This window comes from Ricinus communis, chromosome 7 (assembly GCF_019578655.1).
Source record: "Ricinus communis isolate WT05 ecotype wild-type chromosome 7, ASM1957865v1, whole genome shotgun sequence".
Taxonomy (NCBI): Eukaryota; Viridiplantae; Streptophyta; class Magnoliopsida; order Malpighiales; family Euphorbiaceae; genus Ricinus; species Ricinus communis.
This window is the reverse complement of record NC_063262.1, coordinates 20,830,479-20,849,491: the sequence shown is the minus strand read 5'-3', so window position 1 is coordinate 20,849,491 and position 19,013 is coordinate 20,830,479. Positions and strand designations below refer to the sequence as shown.

At 27.7% G+C, this 19,013-nt stretch overlaps 1 protein-coding gene across 4 annotated transcripts; it reads right to left on the bottom strand.

Moving 5' to 3' along the window:
* Window positions 1-12,346: 12,346 nt before the first annotated feature.
* Window positions 12,347-18,298, bottom strand: LOC8260688 (arogenate dehydratase/prephenate dehydratase 1, chloroplastic). 4 transcript variants are annotated; one of them, XM_015725688.3, is made up of 13 exons: window positions 17,862-18,295; window positions 17,492-17,528; window positions 17,300-17,374; window positions 16,679-16,746; window positions 16,481-16,573; window positions 15,998-16,198; window positions 15,177-15,257; window positions 14,992-15,087; window positions 13,641-13,718; window positions 13,465-13,554; window positions 13,311-13,378; window positions 12,851-12,932; window positions 12,347-12,555 (listed from the first exon to the last, which is right to left on the bottom strand). In XM_015725688.3, the coding sequence occupies exons 3-13, from the start codon at window positions 17,319-17,321 to the stop codon at window positions 12,496-12,498; spliced, it is 939 nt and encodes a 312-aa protein (XP_015581174.1). In that variant the 5' UTR covers window positions 17,322-17,374; window positions 17,492-17,528; window positions 17,862-18,295; the 3' UTR covers window positions 12,347-12,495. The 4 variants fall into 4 exon arrangements, with proteins under 4 accessions (XP_015581174.1, XP_048233327.1, XP_002529664.1 ...); XM_048377370.1 differs by lacking the exon at window positions 17,862-18,295 and adding an exon at window positions 17,702-17,840; XM_002529618.4 differs by lacking the exons at window positions 17,300-17,374; window positions 17,492-17,528 and having other exon boundaries at window positions 17,702-18,298.
* Window positions 18,299-19,013: the final 715 nt, after the last annotated feature.

The window sequence follows — 19,013 nt, the reverse complement described above, 5'->3', positions numbered from 1 at the left end:
AGGGACAAAACCGTGAGGCCAGTGGGGGGTTAAAGCCGAAAATATCTCATGTGATCTAGTTTCGGGCATTACAATGAGGCTTTGTTTCGTAAGTTGGGGGAGAGAACAAGCAATTAGAAGAATAAATCATTTGGAATGAACTATCATTAAATCATCTTGATTCTTATTCAACATAATGTGAACTAAAAGTTTAAAGGATCATTCATTTGCAAAGTATATCAAACTAATTACCAAATGTATTTTATGATCTAAAAGAAGTTACTAAATCTCATATACCAGCTGAAAATGCTCTAGCTAGAATTGTTGTCCTACTAGGATAATATGTTAATATTATAGCAAATTATTTCATGACATGTCGGAAGCGTGACGAGACACCTAGTTCTAAGGATAAAAATCCAAGAAAGAAAAAGAAACAAAATAAACCAAGTGACAATCCCAAAATTGATGTTCCTGAAGAGTCTATAACAGAAGAGATAGATGAACAAGTAATCCCAAAAGAGGTTCAAGTGCATGAAGATGATGAAAACAATGAGATATCAATCAACTATGTTACTTCAGGTAAGAGATGGAACCGAAAAGAAACTATTGTCGGTAGTATATTTGCATATGCAGTAGCAATTGATATTGTAAAAGAAAGTGAGGACATTGAACTTAAGTTCGCCATTGAATGTCGATAAGGAAATGATTGGCCTAAATGGAAAGATGCAATCCATATAGAATTAAATTTATTAGAAAAATACCAAGTCTTTGGGCCCATTATTTTAATATCTGAAGATATTAAGCCAGTAGACTATAAATAGGTTTTTGTGCGTAAACACAATGAGAAAAATAAATTTGTGAGATATAAAGTACGATTTGTAGCATAAGGGTCCTCGCAAAGGCCTAGCATTGATTATGAAGAAACTTATTCTCCAGTTGTGGATGCAATTACATTTAGATCTTTAATTAGCCTAACAAGTTTAGAAGGACTTCATATGCATCTTATGGATGTCATTGCAACTTATTTATATGGTTCACTCGATAATGACATTTCTATAAAAGTTCTTGAAGGACTAAAAATGCTTGAAGTATGTAGCTCAAAACTTCGAGAAATGTATCCAATTAAACTACAAAAATCCTTGTATGGATTAAAATAATCTAGACAAATATGGTATAACCACCTAAGTGAATATCTTTTGAAGAAAGAATATACCAACAATTCAATTTGTCCATGTACTTTCATTAAGAAAACTAATTTTAGTTTTACTATAATTGCAGTTTTTGTTGATGATTTAAACATCATTAGAACTCTTGAAGACTTAACAAAACAATAACTTCTGTAAGAAATGAATTTCAAATGAAAGATTTAGGATGAATAAAATTTTATCTTGGAATACAAATCGAACATTTATACGGAGGGATTTTTATTCATTAGTCAACTTATATTGAAAAGATATTAAAATGTTTTAATATGGATAAATCTCATCCAATGAGTTCTCCCATGATTGTGAGACATCTAGATATAAAAAATGATCATTTTCGTCCTCGAGAAGATGATGAAGAAATACTTGGTCCAGAAGTACCATATCTTAGTGCTATTGGAGCACTCATGTATCTTCCTAATTGTAGAAGACCTGATATAGCATTTTCTGTAAATTTGCTAGCAAGATATAGTTCCCACCAACTCGAAGAAATTGGAATGGTGTGAAAAAAAATTTTGTTATTTACATGGTACATCAGATATGGGCTTACTTTATGCACAAGGCTCGAAGTCAGAATTAATTGGATATGCAGATACTGGATATTTATTTGATCGACATAAAGCTCAATCTCAAATGGGTTACTTATTTATATATGATGGCACTGCTATATCTTATAGTTCCACTAAGAAAACTCTAACTGCCACATCATTTAATCCTTATGAAATATTGGCATGTATGAGGCTAGTAGAGAATGCATATGTCAAAGAATCATATGATCTCTCATTTGATAAAGGAAGCCCAACATTATTATATGAAGATAATGTTGCTTGTATTGTTCAAGCACATTTTGCTAAAGTTCTTTTTCACACATGATCTTCAAAAGCTAGGAGCTTGAGACATTTATCAAATTCGATCTGTTGATAATCTAGCATATTTGTTTACAAAAGCACTCCCTACAACAATATTTGAGAAGTTGGTGAACAAAATTAGTATGCGCCGATTAAAAGATCTTTGTTAGAATTCATGTTTTCATGACGGGCAGATTTTGATACATTGTACTCTTTTTTTCTTAGCTTAGGTTTTGTCCCATTGAATTTTTCTGGTAAAGTTCTTAATGAGGCAGTATGATGGCGTAAACTTCTACATGAATAATGTACTCTTTTTCTTTCACTAAATTTGTTTTTTTACAGAATTTTTCTTAGTAAGGTTTTAACGACGCATATTCATTGTAATAGACATCCAAGAGAGAGTGTTATGATAATATTAAAATATTTGGATTGTATTAGATGTCTATCATTATGTCTATAGATAAATTTCCTTGTGTAAATAGAATTTTATCTCTATAATCCTTTACATCTATAAATAGGTGTTACAATCAACGGAATACATACACATACATATATACATATAGAAAAATTACTCTATTTTTTTGTTCTTGTTCTTTATTTTACAACACTTTTTATTCTTGTTCTTTGTTTCACAATAATATGTTAATTATTTGAATTTTTTGAATCAACCTGTATTTAAAAGAATTTTCTAGTACACTTTTGGATTTCATTAGCTCTCAATATCGAGAACTATAACATCCTATATTTTTTCAATTCGAAAAATAAAATTAGAACCGATTTAAAAGATCTATTTATTTATTTATGTATACATATAATTTTTTATAATAATTTAGTTTAAATTTTAAATTTAAATTTAAATTTGAAACTAAATATAAAAAGTTTTATTAAATACAATCTAACAATTCTATTTCAATAAAATATAGAGAAAATTACATAGGATCCTATGCTTATCTATATTGACTTTATTTTGTACAGAGTGTTTTTGGAGATTTATATTTTTGCTAAATCTCTTTTTTTTTTTTTTTTATGCTTCTCTAGTCTTTATTTTTTGTTTTTGTTCCTTGCCATTTTTCTGTTTTGGTTTTTAGAATTTTCAAAATTATGCCTTTAAATACTCAGTTGGTTTAATGTTTGATTTCTTCATTATTTGCAACAATTATTGTTGTATCTTATAACAATTACTTCACCAATTTTATTATTGTTTCTAGTAACAATAGAGAGAGAGAGAGAGAGAGAAAATATGTGTGTGATTTGAGAGTTGAAAAATTAAGAAGGTAAGGAAAAAAAGTAAAATAGAAGAATGAGAGTGTCACGACTCGATCTATGGACCCATGACCGGCACTAGGGAATGGATAGGTTTAACGCCACCGAATCCCGTAGTAAGCTTTACAAATTAATAATCCAATAAAGTGCTTATAAAAATATATAATTAATCAAGACTGACATGCCACACACCAATCTAACTGGTCTTTGATAATATTTCACGTCCATAATGGACCAGAACAATCATGACAAATCAAAAATATTATTGCGGAAGGTCTAGAATATAACATAACTAAAAATATGAAAGTACAGATTATTTACAATAAACCCGATGAAGAAAGAAGTCGGGTTGTTAAAATGCAGGATGGCGAAGAACTCTAACTGTCACCTGAAGAAAAATAAATTTGAGATTGTCAATCTCGAGAATGAGTTAAAACCAAATAATACCGTAACTAATGCAATCTCCTCATTAAAATAATATTTATTAACTCAGTATATCATGCCATTGTATATCATATACGAGTCACACCATAATTTAGAAATAAAAAATATTTTAGGACTTATGGGACGAGTGGCTCAGCAGAACCCTAACCTAAAACGCTAGAAGCCCTTCGGCTTTCTTATTCCAATAGGTCTGGTGCCCAGAGAGCAAAGCTCAACCAGGGTCCTTACATCCAGCCTGGACGCTTCATTCCTAACTAAGCCGGTGCCCAGAGAGTATTGCTCGACTAGAGACCTTTCTCCGGTAGTCAAACTTTCACACAGAGAGTTATACTCGATCAGGTCAAAATCCAAACATAACCTTGTTACCTGTTCTTGATTATTACTGGTGCGCATGTCGTCCTTATGCAACCCATCAGATGGTACGTTCTATTATAGCTTCATCCTATTGTCACAATCATAATATAAATATAATAATCATAAACTAACAACATATATTCCACAACATATACTGAAATTAAGGATTTAGAATCTCAGATAAAGCAAGCGTGCAATTTATGTATAGAATTAACAATAATAGTATTAAAATAACATTAACTGTGATTTCAAAAATAACGAGATAATTTTACTAATAATAATATTAATATTATTCATGGTAATTACTAATTAAATGAAATTATTTATAATGCGATACTGATAATCATATTAAACATAAATCACTAAAACATCTTATTAAATTTAGACATGTCAATAGTATAGTGATTATACGACTTTAACTCACAGTTCTGTCGCGCTCCTCAGTCCGCTCCTATACCTCAGGTGGAGCTGGCGGGAAGGATGGATTATCTATTTACGAAAAAACTCAATTAATAGACATTCTTATATTTTTCTACTCCTAGACCCCTAGATTAGACTGCTTAAAATTACTTTAGATTCGAGAATTCTGTCGAAAATTCGGTAGAACCTCTCCTTAATTACTGACATTTACCCCCCGTTAAACGGGTCCAGAACCTGCTTCAAGTGTTCTATGATTAATTAACGGGAGTAGCCATTAAAACTGCATTAATTAACGGGGGTGGAAAATGATTGATAACATATATGTAAAGAGTTGTAAGAACTCCAAAGTTAAACGTGCTTGGTTCAGAGAAAATCCAGGATGGGAGACCTCCTAGGGAGTTCTCGAACCCACCAAAGGGACAAAACTGTGAGGCCAGTGGGGGCAAAAATGAATAATGTCTCATTTAATCTGGTTCCGGGTCGTTACAAATGGCATCAGAGCAGGACCCCTCTAGTAGATGTGTGTTTTGAAGACAAACCAAGCGGAAGCTGGTGGGCATGTGACAGCCTGGCCTAGAGAAGTGGTCCAACAAGGGCGGAAAGTGGACGTCGGGGCAAAGATAGGATGCCTGGACAAGAAGCGGCTTCTAGGATGGCAGCACTTTAAGATACGAAGGTACATGAAATTGCACATCAAATTGGGAAGGAAAATGGTTGATAACATATATGTAAAGAGTTGTAGGAACTCCAAAGTTAAACGTGTCTGGTTCAGAGAAATTCCAGGATGGGGGACCTCTTGGGGAGTTCTCGAACCCGCCAAAGGGACAAAACTGTGAGGCCAGTGGGGGCTAAAGCGGACAATGTCTCATGTGATCTGGTTCCGGATTGTTACAGAGAGGAGGAGACTAAGAGAAAATTTTGGCCATTACTCATGCACACTAAGACCTCTATGTCATGCTCTTTATTTCTTGTGTTTTGCTTCATTGTTATTCTTTTGGTTTTAGTTATTACAATGATAATGGTGTAAATACTCGTTATCTACTCATAATATACTCAAGGTATACTATATATTGTTAAATGTAATTTATGTAGTATTCGGTTTTACTCTTGTGTTTGCTGAAAACTATTGTTTAGTAAATTCTAATTATTGGTTAAGAATTTAGACAAAAAGTCTATTTTTTTTCTATTTATGTGATATGATCTTGTTAAATCATATTAATTCATACATATGATAGCTTTTAAATTTATTTTTATGACCTGATTTTATGAAATTCTTTTGAACATACTTGGTTTTCATGAATTAAAATTTGTATAACTAAATAGTTTTATAATTAATTAAAACTCTTATTGTTGATTAGAATGATTCATTAGAATCTATATTGTGCAACAAAAATATAGATTTTAATGATTCAAAATAGTAGTAGATATTAATTATAATATATACTATTAAATTTAAATTCTATCTGAATATAAGCTAAATATACTCATAATATATTTCAATGGTACCTTCTATATACTTAAAATAAACTTGATTTAAAACATCTATCATACTATCCACATTTTTCTTCTCCAATTTGTTCAACAATGATTTTTGTTATCACATTTGCTTAGTCGTTGTAATCTGAAATGTTTAATTTGTTAAGAAATTTTCAAGAATTAATCTTGATTCTTTAATTATTACAAGTAGTAGATTTTTTCCCATTGAACTTGATACAAAATAGTTATTTTATGGTTGAATTTCTGCGGCAGTTATACACAAAGGGTATAGTGAAGTAATATTTTGTCTTTTTCAACTCTAGATAAAATTGAATTATTTTCTATTATATCGTAGATAACCATTTTTAATTTGATATTGAATTCGATTCTTATTATTTTGTTTATTGCAGTGAAGAAAAATATGTAATATGTCTATTGTTAAAAATTATAAAAGTAGTTTTAAGAATTTGAATAAAAAAAACTCAATAAGAATCAGAGTACTATATATCCAAAATAAACATGTTATATATTTAGTGTAACTGGTCATTGAATACGTTTAGAATTATTTTATATTTTTTTAGAAAATAATTTCTGATTTATGCAAGTTATAACTTGCATAAAAGAAAAAATTATATCGTCAATTAGACGATAACCTAATATCAATTATTATTTTTAGCTTGGTCCATTACTACAAAAAATAGTAGTCTCAATTTGTCAACTTTTTATTTTTGTATTTAATTGTTTGTTGGCCATGCTCAAATCAATGATTCAAAAAGAGATTTTGAAAAAATTTACGTATAAGAATTGAATTGAATTGTATTTGGATTTTGAGATCTAAAAATGGGATGATGTTGGGAATTCAATTGCAATCAACTTTTTTCCTCATCATCTTTCTATTTATGCATCACTACTCCTATCACTTTTGCAATTTTGGTTTGTTTTAAATTTTTGAAACTTAGATGGAAAATGGTAGAGGAAGTAGCAATAGTGATAGTGGGAAGAGTTACCATAAGAGGGCAGCTAAAGATGAGAAACTCCGGCAACTTATCGATCAATACAGTCAACAAAATTGGAATTTCATTCTTGAGCATCTACAAGAAAAATCAAAGCAACATGATATATAAGAAATATATTCTATCTCTCTCTCTCTCTCGCTTCTGTTTTAAAAATGTGTGCTTTTTATTTTTCTCTTTTCTTTATTTGTAGGACAAAGTTGCATATTGAGAAAACAAACCTAGCTTTGTACCTGAGACGCGTTTTTAAGTTTAGGAGTATAAAAATTAAATGTTTTATGTTAAGCGTAATTTTGTAAAATTTTAGGACTTAAGGTATAAAAGTTAATTGATTTACTTTTCTAAGCATTTATATGAAAATCCTAAAATGTAAGCTCATTGGTTTACATGTTAAATAAAAATACTAAGTTTATATTTTATTATAATATTAATTATTATTCTCTAATTTTAACTCAATTTATTAATAAAATTTCAAATTCACAACATTATCATTCATTTAATTAAGAAATATAGAATCTAAATCTTTTTAAACTTTAGCAATGAAATACTTGTTCTGATACCGAGCAGATTATCTTATTAACTTATGATGATATAATGCTAATATGACATTAATAATATTTTTAAAATAATTTTTACTAATAAAACAACAATATATTATATTAGAGAAATTATATAAATTTTATTTATCAATTACAATAAAATATTGCTAATGTTAAACTTGGTGGACGGAAATTATTAAATATATATTTATTTAATATACAAATTATTTATCAGCTTGACGGATTGGAAAAAGCTTTTCTAATATGTAGTATATATATACAAGCGTGGTAGATGCAAGGGAGAGCTGTCAACATTCGTGGATGAAGGCAGCTTTAGATATTCCATAAAATCTATCCTTAAATATTAATTAACAATAAGAAAAAGTAAAAATAATTATTATAATAATAAATAATTTAAAATTTATAATTTAAAAAATAAAAATGATATTAATAATATTATTGTATTTAAGTATGATGTTATTTTGTAGATAAATGACAACAAAATTTTATAAAAACCAACAAGAAAAAAAAAAGAAAGTCAAAAGATTAAAATAATAAATTTGATAAATATAAAAAAAGGATAATTAATTCTTTTAATAATTTTCTATAGAATTTAAAGTGTAAATTAATAATAATTAAAATTAAAAACAATGATTATAATGATAAACATAGAAGAAATTATAATCTAAATTAAGAATATACCAATTGTTTAAAAGTAAAATTTTTCTAATATTAGAGGTATATGTAAAATTTATTTAAATTTTCTTTTCTTAAATAGTTTGACTTTTATTATATGAATAGTCATAACTCCTATTATTAATATTTATATGCAATATATTATAATAAATGTAAAAAGATAATTTTTGTTTTATAATTTTAATTCATTAGACTTCCAATAAATTAAAAGAAAAGTTATAGAACATCATATTTGAGAAATTGTAAAAATAAAAATTCTTAAGAGTATAAAAAAATACCACGATAACAGCTTAGAAATAAAAGAGCTTATAAGGCTAAGAATATTTTCAATGTATTCATTATCTATATTAAATAATTTATTTTAAAAAGTTATTTTATAAAAAAATATTCAAATTGACTTTTTTTTATTTATAAAATAAAGAGTTAGTTTCCTCTCCATATTTGAAAAGTAAAATTTTACTTTTTATTTTTATTTAAGATAATTATAAAAATAGTGTTTGAATTTGTTAAGATTTAACAAATAAGTATTTAAACTTTTAAAAGTTACAATTTGGTGTATGAACCTAATAATATTTATGATTGAGTATATATAGCAGGTCAACAAACTAGTTACAGATTATCCATATCAGCTTATTATAAAATAGTGTATCAACTTGTTAAAATTTAATAATTAAGTGTTTAAGTTTTTAAAAGTTACAATTTAGTGTACAAAATTAAAAATTATTAATATTTGAGTGTGTGAAACAAGTCATTATATATATAAAAGAACCTAATATAGATAAATGAATCTCTATTACATTTTGATAGTAAAAGATAATATTTATATGAAATATGGTAAATCTTTCATGTACATAATAAAAATTACAAAGATAGATAAATATATATAAAATTAATACTATACATGTTATAAGAAGATATATAGTAATTAACATTATAGTTAAGATTATCTTTCTCAATAATGATCAATTTTATTTTAAATGTTTATATGATCAAAGAAGATAAAATGTCACTTAAAGTTGGACAAAATTTTCTTTAAAAGAATTAAAAAAAATATAGTGAGAACAGTGTAAAAATGGTGATAATAAGAATGATGTATCAATCTATTAAAAGTATATACATTTTAAAGACTTTTTCGACATTTTATTCTTTTTAATCCACTAAAATAATAATATGTAGTTTAAGATTATAAATCTGTAATTGCTATTGACCTGCTATATTCATTCAATTATAAGTATTTACTAAATTCACACACTTAATTCTAACTTTTAGAAATTTAAATATTTGATTGTCAAATTTAACAAGTTCACATACTATTTTATAATTATTTAGTTTTTTTTATAGTTTATCAGTTCCATACACTTAGATGTTAATAAGTTCCAATTTTACATACTAAATTGTAACTTTTAAAAGTTTAAACACTTGATTGTTTAATTTTAACAAATTTACAGACCATTTTATAATTATTCCTTTTTATTTTTATAAAAGTTCTATATATTTTCATATGTTTTATTAATTGATATTTAGAATTTTATTTTCTTTTGAAAAAAAGAAAAGAAAACAGAAGCTAAAATTATTATTGTTTATAAAATAAAAACAAAATAAAGAGTGAAATATGAATAAAATTCCATTAGATTTAAATAAAATTATTCATTCTTTAGATTAAATATCTTTAAGATGCTCTTACATAAAAATATCTAGTTATAATACATATGTTTTGCACGGGTAATTTCTTACAATTAAATATTAGATATATAAATTTATAAATTAAATCAATTATATAAAATGACTAACAATATAGTTCTATAAATTTTCTTCTAATATAATTTTTAACTAAATGAGTATTTAAATTAAAAAATTAATTGACGATAGTTAATTACAAAGTCTTCTAATATATATATAATTACTAATTTATTTTATTCTAATTAGATATATAACTAATTTAGTTTTCTAATCCTAATAGAATTAATTAATTGTTAATCTAATTCAATTATAATCTTTTATATATATATATATATAATTTTAATTTTATTCTATACACTAAAATATTAAATTTTTTGATATTTCTTTGTTTATTAGCATGGAGATTTTATTTAAATATTTTATTAAATAATTATCAAAATAATATGATTAGATTATTTTAAGAAAATAAATAAAAATAATTATTTAACTAAAATAAATTATTTTTAAAAATAGTAATTTTAATAAAAATATAATTTGATAAAATAAATATATAAAGCTTAATATAGAATATCGATCACCAATAAAAAGAATAATTATAAATTTATCTAAAGTCTAATTATTTATTAAATTTGTAAAGTATATAATGTTAAAAAAAGAATTCAAAATCTATTTATTTATTTAACTTTGCACTATGTATATACCATTACTTAGAATTGAGATCACATATGAATACTGTTGGTTTTTTTTTTTTTTCTGTATTTCTCCTGTGTCACTGCTAGTCGAATATTCAAAATTGCTGCTATTAAAAAATAACAATGAAAAAGAATAAAAAGTCGAATACTGTTGTATCTTTTGTACTTCTCCCGTTACTGGTAGTCGAATAGTCCAAATTGGTGCTATTAAAAAATAACAACAAAAAGATAAGAAAATTAAATTAGTAATACTTTTTATTGGTTGATATATTACTATTTTTAGGAAAATATTACTATTTTTAAAATTTGAGATGAAATTATATTAGACTATTACATTTTATAATTGTTTATGTTCTTACAGGTAGCTGATTTTTAATAAATTTAATTTAAATAAAGAGTTTTAAATTATTATTATTTCTATAAAATTTGAAATTAAATTAAATTATTAATGTTATTTTTATTATAACATATATGTATTTTTATGATAAGTAATTTTTATATATTATAAAATTTAAAATGTCTTTATTTATCTAAAATTCTATTTTTTCTAGGTGTTAAACTAGTTAACTTTGTTTATATCTCTACTCCATTCTATGTACGTATAGTAGCAATATATTTTATGCTAATGCATAACTATTGATAATTTTATTATATTAATTTTTAGTTTAAAATATTTTATTTTAAAAAGAAAATATTATATTATAAAAATATAATTTTATTTAGCTATTATTTTATTTTAATAAGCTCTTAATATTATTATTTTATTTATATAACTATATATTTTAATGGTTTAAAATAATTAAAAAATTCATAATAAATATATAATAAATTAGTAGTATTATATAATTACTAATTCTTATTATATTTATTACCATTTTGTTATAATAATATTTAATAATATTATTTTATTTGATTTGTAATTTAATATTATAATATATTTAATATTATCATTTTATTTGATTAGTATTTAATATTGTAATAAATTTTTATATAAGCCACATTAAAATCATATATTTTTTTATTGAAATTTTATTACTCATGATATTGCATGATTATTTTACTTATTTTATATTTAAAAATCTTATCTTATATATTGTATATAATTCAATTTATAACTATATTAATATAATTTTTTTACTTTATAATAATTTTTTTAAATCTATATTAATATTTTTATAATATATTCTTATGAAATTTTTATATTTATTATATATTAAGATAAATATATATGAAAAGTAATTTTATTCTTTTTATTTATTTTTTACACTGATAGTTCTCATATATAATTTATATATATATATACATATTGAGATTTTATTTTTATTCATTATATTGTATGAATAAGTTTTCTAACATATCAAAAAGTTCTATTGTTTTCATGTTTCAAATTTAACATTTTTATGTTATAACAATAATAATAATTATTATTATTTACTTTTACATATATGAATATAAATATATATTTTATTATAAGAATAATAAAACTTATTATTAATGTACACTAGCTGTAAAAAATTCTATACTTATTATTTTATTTTTTAATAATAAAATAGTCTTATTTTTAAATAAGTCATAAATATTTACCATATTTATTATTAGCATTTAAAATTACATTTACTTTTTTATAAATATTTATAAATATAAGACATCATTTTTTTATTAGAAAACACATAACATGGTTTCATAAAATTTTGCCATTTAGAATCCCATGCGAAATGACCTATTATATATATATATATATATATATATATATATATATATATATATATATGCTATTTAAAATAAACAATACTATTAGAGAAGCCAGCAGTTAAGAGCAACTAGTATCTCGACTATTTTTCTTTCAATATCACGGCTGAAGATACCGGACGACTACAAAAGAGACGAAGCTATAGAGCAGTTGTATCCATGGGATAGCATCCAAGCACCCGAAGAAATGTTGCAAATTCCTGTAAACAAAACACCAGTCCAGTAATTAAAACTTTTGAGTCTTGCAAGTTATATGTGTGCAATTCCAAGTGCCACTTGAACTTTAATTACATAAATACAGAGCATGAAATATTTGATGATTCTATATGAATGTTAGTATATCTATTTATTTGCTAAATAGAATTCAAATATCTTTTGACAATGTAATGTTAGAAGCTATAAATGAAATGGTTATTGGCAAATTGATGGGCTGTTATCTGAAAAGTTCTGTACTCTGATAATGATTTGCATGCCAGAAAATGATAGCATCCTAACCTGCAGATGTCCTAAAGCATTTTGGGCACGCAGCTCTGCCATAGAAGCTTCAAAATCAACATAGAAAAGGTAGTCAAAGTACCTGTAACATGCATAATCAACAAAACAAGAGGTCATCAACTCTTAACGCCACAAATCACTAACTCAACAAGAATGTCAATGATGAATGAGAAGTTTAAATCTAAGAATCCATCAATAGACCGACAGGCATGCTTAAAACTTTCTTCAGGTGATGAAAGAAAGCAACGCAATGTAAGAGCATCATGATTAAAATGATGCATTGCAAGTAAAAATACATATCCTGTTACTTATATTAAACTTTCATCAAACATATTGGAGCAAAAACTAAAATTCTTTATGATTCTAACAATCGAATGACATGTTGAATGCCAGAGCACTTAGTAGAGGGGCTATCCCTGTGAACTCCTAACCAATCTATAAAATAATGAAATACACTCACTTGGCACTTCCCATATTGGAGTCATCAACTACTCTTAGTGGCTGCTTTCTCTGCGGCCGACTTTCTATCTGAAAGTTAATAGAGTGCTAATTGGTTTACAACAAAATTTTTATACAAAGATAAAAACCAGCTTTTAATATGAAGTCTAAGATACCTTTGTCAAATTTATGTCCCTCAATGCAAACACCGCCAAGGCCTTAAACAAGACTCCTGGGCCTTCTTCCAAAGTAAATACAATGCTTGTCTGAAATAAGGACACTTTGATCAGACTAAAATTTTAAAAACATTAGAGAAATATACTTATATAATATGGCTAAATGGAGATCTTACCTTATAGGGCTTATCAGTTCTTGGAATTATCGGATCCCTTGCAAGAACCAGAAAACGTGTTACATTATCAGAGTCATCCTGTGTATTCATGGAAATAAGAAAACTAAGCAACAGTAATTTTTGTGGAAGAACCATAATATATTTAGTATACAAGTTTCTCAATGTACATGGGAGAAACATCTCAAATACACTTAACAAAATGAAAATGAAAGCACGTTGGTACAAAGTTATGGAGTAATTAACTGTTCTATATCTTGTCGTTACTGTTATAACCACCACTATTAGATGTCCAGTAAGGAAGTAGATTGAACTTGGTTACTGGCTTATTGAGTTTTCATCTAGAAATGGATAGGATGTACATCTAGTTCCAGGTGAGTACAGAAGTAATGCAGGTGAACTGGTGGCATTTTATCTGGGTAACCAGAATTTCCTTGACCATAGTTTAATTGATTGGTTAGTAATCCATAATAAACTGAGCACTAAACCGAGATTATGCGAGTGGTTGATTAAACAGGTGATATGTGTACTTTTTGTAGACCTGCAGCAGAGTCTGTTAACACATCTTCTGCAAACAATCTTTTGCTAAAGGAATATGGTCAGATTCTGGAAGCTTGTCTAATAAAGAAAGGTGCATTGAGCCAACATAGAGAGCCCAGTTGGTTTAACAGAAAAGCTGGAGGTAAGGGAATTCTGTATTTGTTAAGAAGATTCATTCTGGTGGCTGCCATCTAAATTTTATGGAAGGAATGAAATTTGGTTATGTCTCCGCAGGAAACTTTGGCATGTCATTAGAGATAAACTTCGGTATCTAAAACAATGCCAAGGAAATTAGGGGAAAAAGAAAGAAATACGAGAAGGAAAATTGACTGGTCTTTTCTTTTTCTTTTTTTTTTTTAATGCTTTTTTATATTAAAAAAATGATAAAGGAGATGTAATAAGGAAATAACACCCCAAAACTGTCATCCCCACAGTAATCTCCTCTTGCACTGCTGTCAATATTGGTATTGGACAAGCAGTCAACATTACTTCCGTGGTTTAATGCCACTACTAGTGGGACAGGGCAATAGCTGGATATCTATCACCAGCATTAATAGCACTGCTAGCATATAATAGTGTTGAGCAACTGCAAAAGCTGTCTGCATAATTAAATAAATACCACAATTTCTTTCTTTGAACCATATATTCTCTCATAAAGGGTGAGAGAAAATAAACAGTGGCTCTTACGAGATTTGATCAAGTTCAGCTGAATATTAGCCTAAAAATTAAAATTATTATAAGCTTCTATCCCTCCACCTAACTGAAAACAAGGAGGGGTTAAGAGATTAAGATGTGGAGGCCATAAATATATCACCTGGATTTTTTCTGCCAGTATGTTAAGCCCATATAATTCAGAAGCTCGAGCACTTGCCACAGCTCCAGCATCCCTCAGCTTATTCGAGGCTACATACTAAAACCAAAATTAAGTAAATTCATAGAATCAGACAGCATGATATGCAGAAAGTAAAATAATATCCCAAATAGGTATCTATAGATCACCTGAGCAGCAACAGCTGTATCATCAACATTTTCTCTAGCAACACTTAGCTTACTCAGGAAAATGTCACTAAAATTGAGTACCTGCAGAAGTAATTCTTCCACCTTATTTTTGCAAAGATCTACTGAATTAAATTTAAAATACATATTCTAATGTCTATATTCATGAATTGCCAAAAGTTAATGAATCCTGAACAGGTACATTTAAACTAACAGGTGGAGGGGTGACAACTCTAGCATGATAGCCAACATCCATAAAATTATAGAAACTTGTTTGCTACTTCCTTTTCTCCTTAAGTTATGTGACTTGATTCCAGTTTAAAGAGAAAACAGTTTCAGCCCAACTTCAAAGTTTTACTTCTACCATCTGTCAATACTACATCTGCAGTTTCCTGATTGCAAATCTCTTTCTTTTCAGAAAGAGTTATGCAAAAAACCACTGAATCTTTTTAATTTGGTTTATACAAAAGTGATTTAGTTAGTTCAAAACTATCCACCCAAGTGATAGGTCAAATGCCCATTTTCTCCCATCCAACTACTACATGCAAAAGTTTGTGTAGGTCTATTCGTGTTATATATCAATACTCTTCCTAATTAAATCAAAAGGTAGCTATCGTTGCTTCCATGGTGAGCATTCATACTATAACTTTTTTATATCAAATCTAACTTAGGATCTTTTCTTTAATAAAAGAGCAAGGAGGTGCAGCAAGAAATTTCACATGATTTTCCATGTCCAGATTTATGAAAAAATTTGCATGTGAAAAAGAAAGATCGGAGAATGATAATGAGACTATTATAAAATGAAAGGAAAATTGATGCTTAACCTGTGGATGGCTTAGAACACGTTTCAACTGCTCAGTTCTGACACCCGGCATAGCTAGAAGGCACATGTTAACATTCAGTTGTACCTCACCAGTAATGTGAAGCCTATGGCGAAGGAGTAAATCATAGTTGGGATGAATGCTTCCATTTGAAGAACATTCAATTGGAAGAATTGCTTTATCTGCTAGCCATAATTCCACAGCCTGCCAAAAATAATTAAAACAGACTATATCAGTGCAAAGGAGGCCAAGTATCCCATTCTGTTGTCTAAAATTTTGCATGAATATCCCCTTTGGACTTGTGCTATTTTCAGAAATTGGAATTATAAATAACTCCATTTACCATTAAATCAAAAAGAATATCAAATTGTTAACTGAATTGATAAGTATGACTGCTTCAGAAAATAGGCCCTAACTTCTGCCTGAGGGCAGTTATGTAATTGACATACTAAAGTTCCTTTTGAGAAAAACAATATGATATTAAACCTTAAATGCATCCTCAAATTCATCACAGGGTACAGTTTCAGATTTAGGGTAGGCTTTGAGTGCAGCATCCTCACTGTATGAACCTGGTAACCCCTGAATCATTAAGACAGCCAAAAACATAAGCAGTAGCTGTTAGCAACTCATAATTCCCATCTATCTTGACAGTAGAAACTAGCAGTCACTGTAGAGAAATCATACCTTAAATGATATCCGCACCTTTACATCATCATCACAATCAGCAGAAATATCAGCAACTGATAATGGTCCTGCAATTGTTGGAGACCTTCAGAAAAATAAGGTGCGCAAAATTAAACAGTACAAACCAAATCTAGGAGAAAAAGCATTATGAACCGAAGCATTATGCTTCCATTAAAATTAATTAAAAAAAGAAAAAAAAGGACGAGAAAAAGACAAATATATAATGCGTGTTTCTTCCATAAATATGTTCCATATGACTTTCTTTTTTCCGTTAAAATTCACTTCTGCGCATCTCATCGTAGAAAAGCCAATGGTGCACATATTATTTTATAGTATCTACCTAATATCTATGGTGACAATATGTGTGGTTGAATTTCCCCCGTTGCATAGTCAAACTTTTTTGTTGGGTCATGATCAGAAAGCTGAATCTCATAGACATAAATCAGTTAGAAATATCTGCTGACTGCCTCATAGAATTCACAACTAACCGGTGGAGCATGGATAAATGAAACAAATTGGAGTAAGACTAGATTTCAACAGCTTTTTTGTACTTGGAATTAACTAGCCATGTGAAGTTTAAGAGGGCTGAAAAACAGAAGGTTTATTTAATTGAGAAGCAACCTGTTATATTTCCCTTATCCATGAACTTGAAACAAAGAGAACATTGAGAAGCAAACTGAACTGAGTTCTTTTGAACTGTTACAACAAACAAACTCTCTAATTATTCTGTGAATTAGAAACGAACTTCCATTTAACCCATTTAACCTTTATTAATTCAGGGAACAAGTTTTATTAATAAGACTAGAGGAACACCTGAGGTTTGGATTCATCCAGAATATCATCTTGCAGCCTCAAGAGGGATATTAAAAGAAAATAACATGTAACAAAAACAAACAAAAATTATCAACTTCTGACTGTATATAATCCACATAATATATACGTTCATTTTATGAATTCAATGATAGATTAATTCTCAAGAGAAACAGAATGAACTAAAGGAGATTTCAATGACACAAAACAAACTTGGAAAGGAGCTGAAGTCCTTCAGCAAATTTCTTGAAGCATTGCTCACTGTCTTTCCAGTAAATTGACTTAATTCAGACCTTATGGCACCAGGCGGCAAAAGTCTACTTGATGTACCAAAATTCAACTGTTTAGACATAGATGTTCTGCTCCAGCTCACCTGAGAAACATTCCATCTAGAAACAGCACCTGGCTTCAAAGCCATAAAGACTGCCTGTTATGGAAATTAACAAGTAGTTGACAGACTAGAAACCATTAAACTGGTTATTAAGGAAATGTCCTTCTCTTTTAGTTTGTCTTGTTCTGTGGTAGAAGTGTTTGTTGAGGACTTTTGACAAACACGTAACGTTCAGGAAAACCCAAGATTCATAAGTAGTAGGTAGAAGAGGGTTTATGCCTATGGTGGTTGTTTGGTGATCGTGCCGTTGTAGTAATTAAATATGTTTAAGTGTGAAAATAGGAATTGGCGACTCAATGAGATATCAGCAGATGGCTAAAGTAGCAATTTGCCCCCTGAACTTGTATGCAACATTCAGTTGACCCAAAATTAACTTTCTCACTTTTTCCCATGACATTTACATTTATGGCTAATCTGCCCCTTCTTTACTTCTAACAACTCGCCCGTTCTCAACACTAACCTCTCAAGGCGAGTGAATAGTTATAATAGCTCTATCTTTAATACATAAATTATTTGCATAATTTGTTACGATATCGGGATATGTCTCTTCAATTATATTTTTAATCGGGTCACTATAATTTTTTATTAATAAATTTTTTGTTATTTTAATTAGATTATTCTTTTTGTCATTATTTGTATTTTTTACTGTAATTGATCTTCCGTCTCCAACCGATAAAATTCATTTTAGAAAACTCGTTCAATTCATTATTACCATTGTTAAACCATATTAGTAGTTAATTTATAAACTTTAAAATAATTCCATAAATAAGATTTCATATTGATGCATTTATAATATCTTTTTTGCTACTATTAATAATAATAGGTAAAATTTATGTAAAATCCTCTCCTAATAAAAGAATTTTTTTGCCACATGGTTTATTTATTTTTTTCTTCTTCTGAATTACACAAAACACCCCTAAATGAGCTATCTAATGCTTCAAAACAATATTTCTGACTCATAGGAGCTTCATCCCAAATAATCAATCGAGTTTGTTATATTAATCTTGCTAGTTGTGTTTCCTTTTTAGTATCACATGTAAAATGTTTATATTTAAATAAATAGGTATTTAAAAACTACAATGGGTTATTCTTAAAGAACTTGATTCAATCTGTATTTTTTTCTTATTGAATTTC